General features: G+C 41.0%; 1 protein-coding gene across 2 annotated transcripts; it reads left to right on the top strand.

Annotated features, from left to right (window-relative positions):
- Positions 1-859: 859 nt before the first annotated feature.
- Positions 860-5515, top strand: atpaf1 (ATP synthase mitochondrial F1 complex assembly factor 1). Of its 2 annotated transcripts, XM_075485985.1 has the most exons (9): positions 860-1074; positions 1797-1905; positions 2128-2190; positions 2420-2482; positions 2870-2920; positions 3059-3106; positions 3294-3389; positions 4933-5040; positions 5184-5515. In XM_075485985.1, the coding sequence occupies exons 1-9, from the start codon at positions 860-862 to the stop codon at positions 5364-5366; spliced, it is 936 nt and encodes a 311-aa protein (XP_075342100.1). In that variant the 3' UTR covers positions 5367-5515. The 2 variants fall into 2 exon arrangements, with proteins under 2 accessions (XP_075342100.1, XP_075342101.1); XM_075485986.1 differs by lacking the exon at positions 860-1074 and having other exon boundaries at positions 1871-1944.
- Positions 5516-8763: the final 3248 nt, after the last annotated feature.

The raw sequence follows: 8763 nt of genomic DNA, 5'->3' as shown, positions 1-8763 counted from the left end.
CGAGGAGCAAAAACCAGGTGAAAATTCAGCCAGAACTGTGATTCACTGGATCACGTCACTGTTGTTTTCTGTGAGGCAGTATGAGACAGCTGCAGTGTGCAGTAAACGCACATAAACACATCATCACACACCATCATCATCATCAGCTGGCGCTCAGATGCCCTGTGAACTGCTCCCAGCTGCTTTGTTTATTGATTAGGGATTGAAAAATGATTGGCTGTAGAGAGTAAACACAGAAGCACTCAGACAGCCATCGGGGAAACACACATCTCATTAAATTTACAGCCAGCATGGCGTCTGTAAGCACGCATGCGCGCACACACAGAAACATGAATGTAGGCTTACACACACTGAGGATAGATGGAAGAATCAGAGCTCTAAGTGACTCTGGGGAAGTCAACAGAGATCAACAGTGTTCAGACATAAGTGAGGGCTTTAACGAACAGATGTTAAAGACAGATGTGTGGAGGGCATTCAAGCAGGTCTGAAAGAAAGACTATAGTGACCTCTACAGGTCACAGTGTGTCACATCATTTCTGTTGGACAAAATCACACATACACACTTTTGTGAAAATATTAGGTAATACAAATAATGAATGCCAAAAAAAGACAAGTTTATTTACTTAAAAGTAATCATTAAAAAATTCAAATGAAAAAGAAATGGGGTTGATTTATTACCTTTATTTATATTTGATTGTCTATTTGTTCCCAACGATTTGTAGTTCCGAATCTGTGTACTGATTACCCAAATCTTTATGTCTACTTTTGCAAAATAACCGTGCGTTTATAGTTGTACTTAGATCATTTGTTTCGCGGAACCAATATTGTGTACAGCACTCCCCCCACCGGAGCTTTATAGATGTGGGACGGGCGTGATGGAAAGATGGCGGCGGCTATGTTGCAAATGTCATGTTTGTACCGGGGTATGCTAGCGGTCAGGGCCACCGGCATCAGGACACTGATTCCCGGGCTGGTCCCTGCACACTTCCGAGCCTTTTCAATGCGGAAGGAGCCGGAATTGGAGGAGAACCCGTTCTTCAGCAAGTACCAGGACAAGATCCAGAATCTACGCAGGTTAGCGGGCTAACTTAGCGAACAGCCACACGTAAGAATCCGCGTTACATAGGTGGCTATTTTAAGACAAATTTAATTGTTGGCCATTTAAACTACATATTATGATATCGAAGAATATGTAATTAAAATGTGACTCTCAGATAATAATTTCGGCTAATAGTTAAACAATGTAACAATTTATTCACGAATTTATTTTTGAATGTCATCTTAAACAAATCTCATCAAATGTGACAACCTTTGTGTGAAATACGCTTTGGGATTTTTGTTACAGGCAGCTTGAAGCATAAAATAGTTGCCGAATTTGTTTAAAGTCTCCAAAGGTTTGATTCTGTTTGTTAGAAGTTGGCGAAGTGTGACGTAAATTAGGTTTCAAGAGGTGTATGTTATAAGAAATACTCGATACTTTAACGTGATAGCGGCTTAAGATGAGTAAATATGGATGATTAACTTCTAATAAAGTAGCTATATAAGCAAATGATAAATATTCTAAAGAACAATAGATTAACATTGTTATACCTGCAATTATATGAATGAATTAAATATACAAATAACTGACTGAAATGTTCTGGGCAGATTAATGGAACATAAATGTGGCAACAAATAGGCTAATGTGCTCATTATATTCAATTACATCACTGAATGTCGGCGTTTAGTAGGGAAAGGTGATCAGTTTGTTTAGTGCGTCAGTGATTTATTTATTTTTTGTCCTGATTTGATTTCAGTGCCAAACCCCAGGAGTACAATGCTCGACTGGAGAAGCGGCATGAGGTCAAAAAGGAAGTCCTCGGACACTCCAAGCAGGCCGAGTTTGTCCGGTTCATGGAGCAGGAGGTGGCGTATCATCTGAGCAGAAATTGAAAATGACTCATAGTAATAACACATAATTATAACATAACGGTCAAATTTACTCACAATTATGAGCACATACAGTCGTTTACTCTTTTTTTTCAGTTTTTATGTGTTGACATTGGGAAATGACTGAGTAAACTGGTGACAGGCTGCAGTGTCGTCGTTTAAGCTGGACCGTAACCTTTGTTTTGGGGATCTTTGCAGTTGGAAAAAAGGGACCAGATGGCTGCTGGTGATGGACAATCAGGAGGTTTCACTAAGAACAAGGTGAGCTGTGTGTACAGGAGGGTTTATAGCTGATCAGCACAGATGTAATAATCCAGTTTAACACACACAGAGTCTTCGTTTGATCAGACTTGTTCTGTGATCAGAGAAATAATTGTTTTTCTTCTTTTAGTTTCTGTTTTAACTAAAATCTTTTTATTTCCCAGTGTCAAAGACAAATGAATTGCATTCAGTTTAAGTGTGTAACGGACCTTAATGTTGTGTTCCTCAGACACTGGGATCCATCCTGAACCTGGAGATGATCAAGGACAACACAAGCGAGGAGATAGCAGAGGTGAGTCTGTGTGTCTGTGTGTCTGCTGTCGGCTCCTTTTTGACAAACACTTTTTCTCAAATTGAATTTGTCACATTAGATTGAAATGAAGTGTTCAAGAGATCAGCTTTGATTCCAGGAGTTGAACAGAGATGCATTCGCTGTGAAAGAACAGATACTGGGAACCACATGCTAAGAGGAAAGAGGAAAAACAAAGTTAATGATAATAAAAATGAGCTACATACATTTAGGATGTAAATACCCACATACTAAAGCTGAGAGGCTGCTCCATCAGCCCACATTCGATATGAAAACTGTGTAGTTTGACCTCAGACTGGCTTCCTGTGGCAGGTGAAACCTATTTGAAATGCTTGTAATGTCTGCTTTGTTTCCCTGTTCTTCTCTCAGCTTTGGATGAAATATTATTCTACTCAAGACACGATCAGCGCCGTCATCCCGGTGAGTTTGTCACCCATCGGTCTCAGCTGTTTCCACTGACTTTACAACCTCTTTTGTGTGATTTTCACTCTTTGTCGATCCGGGCCAGTTCATGTTGAGTTGTAATAATCTAACGGCTGCCTTTTGTTATGCTTTCAGTCTCACATCTACGAGGTGATAATCAGCAGATCACAGTCCTGCCCCATGGTAAGAACACTGAAACTAACCGATCAGTATGAATGTTGAGTTACTCCGTCAGGTTCTACGTAACCAGCTGCAGAGGATCTAGCACCTCCCTGATGTAGTTTTCCAAATCAGATAAATATTACTTCCACTTTTGAAACTGGTTGCCACGGTGACCCCTGTCTGTGTGTGTGTGCGCCTCCCTCTTCAGTTTCTTTACGCCTTGCCTCAGAAGGAGGGTTACGAGTTCTTCGTGGGTCAGTGGTCCAGACACGAGCTCCACTTCACCTCCCTGATAAACATCCAGGTAAAGCGCTTCACGCTCGTGCTGCTGACTAAGGTCCATCCTTCTTATTCAAGCGCGTTCACACGCACTTAAACCAGTGTTTAAGCTTAAGTTTCCACAGTTTCCCCAGATATCAAACACAGACGATCCTTTGCACTGATGCAGTTTTAATGTCTGTGCTGTTATTAGAAGGGAAGCCCTGATCGGTTACAAAGCCTGGAAACAATTCCACACACTTAAAGACAAAAGGTTTTAAAATGCTTGGAAATAAATAATAAAATAATAATAATAATAATAATAATAATAATAATAATGAAAAACTGACGGCACAAGATCAGAACATGAACACATGAAAGATCCAGCTGTTGAGTTGTTTTATGAGTCGAGCGGGTGACAGAATGAATAAGATACACTTCTTCAGGAGGTGGGTCAAGTCTGAATCGATCAGCAGTAGAGCTGTGGTTTATTCTGGGATGTTACTTCCATTAAAACTCTGTCCAGGAGTCACTGCTGGCATTCTTACTAAGGTTTGCTGATTCGGGAGGAAAATGAATTGTGTGAACTGTGTTATCCCAGTGAAAAGTTGATTTATTTTCTTTTTAGGAGAAATAAATCGAGACCCTAAAAATATCAAAACCTGAAACAGTTGTTTGATTTAAAGCCTGAGGCCTGTACAACAAGGCTGAGTTTGATCTTTAGCAGGATAACTTCAGGTTTAATCTGTGTTTTCACATCTTACTAAGGTGTTTCGCCGTGGTAACTCACACTTTAGACCAGATAACAGGTAAACGCATGTAAATGCACTTCCTGCAGGCAGGTGTCGGGGCAGCCACGACTCTGGTGATGGTGTCGTTAAACTCTGAACCCTACATTGTCCCTGATAGGCTCAGCGGTGTGATTTGTTTGTAGGATAGAGGAAAGAGAGCTGCACATAGAGCAGAGTGCCTATATAATAAAGGAAGCGCTGTTTGTTTGATGATTGAAAGACATGTGAGAAAGCCTTTCTTTGAACATGGACGGGCTAAGTTTGGTTCATTTACTTCTGAGCAGTCGCTGACAGAACATACTGAACCTGTCTTACATGCCTTAAGATAAAAATAAATTGGGCTAGTAAAGCTTTTACCATTTTGTAATGTTTCATTCCTTCTCACACAACAGTTATGGAAAGATTCAACTGCTATTTTATCCCATTCCCCCCAAAAAGTCTTAAAGTGTGCAACAATCTTGGGTTGTTGCAGTTTTCAGATCTCAGCCATGCGTTTGGAATGTGTGCAGAATGTGGTTTTACATTATCTTGTTGAAAAATGCACGGACGTCCCCGGAAAAGATGTGGTCTTGAAGGCAGCATGTGTAGCATATGTTGCTCAGTGAAGGTTTCTGCATTAATGCTGCCAACACACAAGTGGAAATGAGCTTTGTCAGGAGCTCTGATGCAACCCCGCACCATCCCAGCGCCTGGCTGCAGGGACTGGTCGCTGACAGCAGGCTGATGCTCCATTTCTCCCAACAAAGATCTGGAATACTGATCGGTCTGACTACAGTTTCCCTCCCTGTCTGTGTCCAGACGCTGGGCGAGAACGCTCCCAGTCAGCTGATCCTCTACCACTACCCGGACCTGAAGGAGGAGAAGGGCATCGTGCTCATGACGGCAGAGATGGACCCCAAGTTCATGGTAAGTTTGTAAATAAATAGATAAAAATAGAAAAAAAGTTTAATAATATTAAATAATGTCTCCCAGCTGAACTTGTGTGTTACCACTGGAGGGTGAAACAGGCCGACTCGGCATATAAAAGCATCTCTCCCACGTCTCCACAGACCATCCACCTGGCGCAGTGCTTGGCCAATCAGGTGCAGCTGTTCTACGCCACGCAGAGGCAGGAGACGTACCGATTGGTGGAGACGTTCAACCACCACCCTGCAGAGTTCAAACACATGTCCGTGATAGCAGAGCTGGAGCAGAGCGGGCTGGGGTCTGTAGCCGCCCCGGGGGGTCCCTGAGATGGACTGAGGGTGGTCAGGAACTGTGTGTCTACGGTTAAAGGCTTTTTCCATGTGGATGGAAACTATCTTTGAAACTGAACTGAAACTGAACTCATGAACTGGGATGATCATTGTGAATTGATCTGGATCCAGATGGAAATGATGTCGGGGGGGGGGGTCTTTAAGAAATAAATGTCACTGTATCTCCCCCTTTTGACTGGATCAAAGGGACTTTGTTAGTCCAGCAGCTAATGCTAAAAGTCTGTATGTATGATATTTAATAAATCATATAAAAAAATATAAAAATTCCAAACGATTAACAGTTTAACAGATTTTATCATCTTTTAGTGGAAAACAAACCTTTGTGTAGTTTTGACACTTCAAAGCAAGGCTGGAAAAATCTCTCCAGGCTTATCGAGCACATGTCATCGGGTCGTGTCTGGGAGACGAATCTTTTTTAATGCTAAAATAAAATGTGAGTTGCTCATGTGCAATTTCTAAAGAGAATTGGGGACAGATTTCTTCACAAATATTTGGTGGTAAAGCAACATGTCCCCAGCTTCATGCCACATAACTGTTTCGTCCCATCTGCAGTTATGATTCTCATCGCTTAGATCTAGAAATGCAGCAGTTACAACTTGATGCTCTCCTCCGTTTAGCTGTTTCTGTGTTCCCACAGCTCAGTTGCTATCATCAGAAAGTTACTTCTGATGGTGGTGGAGGAGTTTCCCGACATCTCTAATGATATTCAAGACAATGTCCTGAATGCACTGACTGGAAAAGCCGCGCTCATGTCTGTTATTAGGAGGGAAAACTTGGGCTGGCAGCGTCGCCTCCTGTGGCTGAAATGACAAACGGCAGCTTTCAGAAATATTAACCAGGTTCTGAATCTCGTCAAGAGGACCTTCCCTGATATGCAAGAGCACCGCTCCTAAGACCGTTAACCATCAACCAACTCCACCCAGAGGTAAGAGTGTGTTCACACAAGCTCCAAAGACTTTGTCAAAGACTTTGACATTAATTTAAACACTCACTTTCTACCCAAAGATCTCTCATATACTGGAACTTAAATGGATGTTTCATAGCTTGGGATATAAATCTTTCCATCAGAGGATGTGCACAACCATTTCGGTAGATAACATAAGACTATAGTATATATTGTTTAAATGTTCACGTTCCTCGAACCACAGGCAGAGGAGGAGGAGTGGCAGCTATTTTCAGATCAGGGTTACTCATCAGTCCCAGACCCAAGATTAGTTTGAGCTCTTTTGAATATCTGATTCTCAGTTTTTCCCACGCAAAGTGGAAATCCCAGAAACCTCTTGTGTTTGTTGTTGTGTATCGTCCACCTGGCCCTTATTCTGAGTTTCTGTCTGAATTCTCAGAGTTTTTATCCCAGTTAGTGCTGAGTACAGATAAAGTCATTGTAGTGGGTGACTTTAATATTCATGTAGATGTTGAAAATGACTGCCTGAATATGAACTTTAATTCTATATTAGACTCTATTGGATTTTCTCAGAGTGTTCACGGACCGACTCACTGCCTTAATCACACCCTTGATCTTGTTCTGACTTATGGCATTGAGAGTGAACAGTTAACAGTGTTCCCTCATAACCCTGTCTTATCTGACCATTTTCTGATAACCTTTGAGTTTACATTACTTGACTATACAGTTTCTGAGAAGAAATTTACATATAGAAGGTGTTTATCAGAGGATGCTGTAACCAGATTTAAAGAATTAATTCCATCATCCTTTTCTTCACTGCCATGTGCAGATATGACAGAGGACGACTACATAAACTTTACTCCAGCAGCATTTGACTCTCTTGTTGACAGCACTATAGTTTCAATGCGTACAGCACTGGACAATGTTGCCCCTCTGAAAAGGAAGGTAATCAGTCAGAAGAGGTTGGCTCCTTGGTATAATTCACAGCTGCGTGCTTTAAAGCAGACTGCAAGAAAGCTGGAGAGACAGTGGCGTTCCTCTAATTTAGAAGAGTCTCAGTTAGTCTGGAAAGATAGTTTAACAATGTATAAGAAAGCCCTTCGTAAAGCTAGAACTGCTTATTATTCATCATTGATAGAAGAGAATAAGAATAATCCCAGGTTTCTTTTCAGCACTGTAGCCAGTCTGACTAAGAGTCCGAGCTCTGCTGAGCCAGTTATTCCTTTAACTCTCAGCAGTGATGATTTCATGAGCTTCTTTATTAATAAAATTGTTTCTATCAGAGAGAAGATTGATGGAGTCCTTCCCACTATTATCAGTGATGTATCATCAAGTACAGCAGCTTTAGAAGTATCTTTAGAACCTGATTTGTATTTAGACGGCTTCTGCCCAGTTGATCTCTCTGATCTAACAACAGCAATAGTCTCTTCTAAACCATCAACTTGTGTTTTAGACCCAATCCCAACCAGACTGTTCAAGGAGGTTTTCCCATTAATTGACACTTCCATATTGGATTTGATCAATCTGTCTTTGTTGACAGGATATGTACCTCAGACTTTTAAGGTTGCTGTAATTAAACCTTTACTTAAAAAACCTACTCTTGATTCAGAAGTGTTGGCTCATTATAGACCTATATCCAATCTCCCTTTTATGTCTAAAGTTCTTGAAAAAATAGTTGCAGCTCAGCTTTGTGATCATTTACACAGAAATAATTTGTTTGAAGAGTTTCAGTCAGGATTCAGAGTGCATCATAGCACAGAAACTGCACTGCTGAAAGTTACCAATGATCTCCTCTTAGCCTCTGATAGCGGACTTGTGTCTGTGCTTGTCCTGTTGGATCTCAGTGCTGCATTTGATACGGTCGATCACAGTATCTTATTACACAGACTTGAACATGTTATTGGGATTAAAGGAACTGCATTAGGCTGGTTTAAATCATATTTATCTGATAGATTTCAGTTTGTTCTTGTAAACGAAGAATCTTCCTCACACACCAGAGTAAGTCATGGAGTTCCCCAGGGTTCTGTGCTTGGACCGATTCTTTTTACTTTATACATGCTTCCATTAGGTAACATTATTAGACAGCATGGCATAAATTTCCATTGCTATGCTGATGATACTCAGCTGTACTTATCTATAAAACCAGATGAAACCAATAGGTTGGTCAGACTACAAGCATGTCTTAAAGACATAAAGACCTGGATGACTCAGAACTGTCTGCTGCTAAATTCAGACAAAACTGAAGTCGTTATCTTTGGACCTGAGCGTTTCAGGGAGAAATTGTCTAGCTATATAGTTACTCTAGATGGTATTTCCTTGGCTTCTAGTTCTACAGTGAGGAACCTTGGAGTTATTTTTGACCAGAACTTATCATTTGACTTGCATATAAAACAGGTTTCTAGGACTGCCTTCTTTCACCTTCGTAATATTGTTAAAATCAGGAACATCTTGTCTCAGAGTGATGCAGAA

Source organism: Odontesthes bonariensis, chromosome 15 (assembly GCF_027942865.1).
Source record: "Odontesthes bonariensis isolate fOdoBon6 chromosome 15, fOdoBon6.hap1, whole genome shotgun sequence".
NCBI classification, from domain to species: domain Eukaryota; kingdom Metazoa; phylum Chordata; class Actinopteri; order Atheriniformes; family Atherinopsidae; genus Odontesthes; species Odontesthes bonariensis.
This window is presented reverse-complemented; position numbering and strand designations above follow the sequence as displayed.

Excerpts from the sequence above, each read along its gene's own strand:
- atpaf1 (XM_075485985.1), top strand. The coding sequence starts at position 860 with ATGTGGGACGGGCGTGATGGAAAGATGGCGGCGGCTATGTTGCAAATG. Across the intron at positions 1,906-2,127 it reads TCCGGTTCATGGAGCAGGAG|TTGGAAAAAAGGGACCAGAT; the intron begins GTGGCGTATCAT and ends GGATCTTTGCAG. Across the intron at positions 5,041-5,183 it reads AGATGGACCCCAAGTTCATG|ACCATCCACCTGGCGCAGTG; the intron begins GTAAGTTTGTAA and ends ACGTCTCCACAG.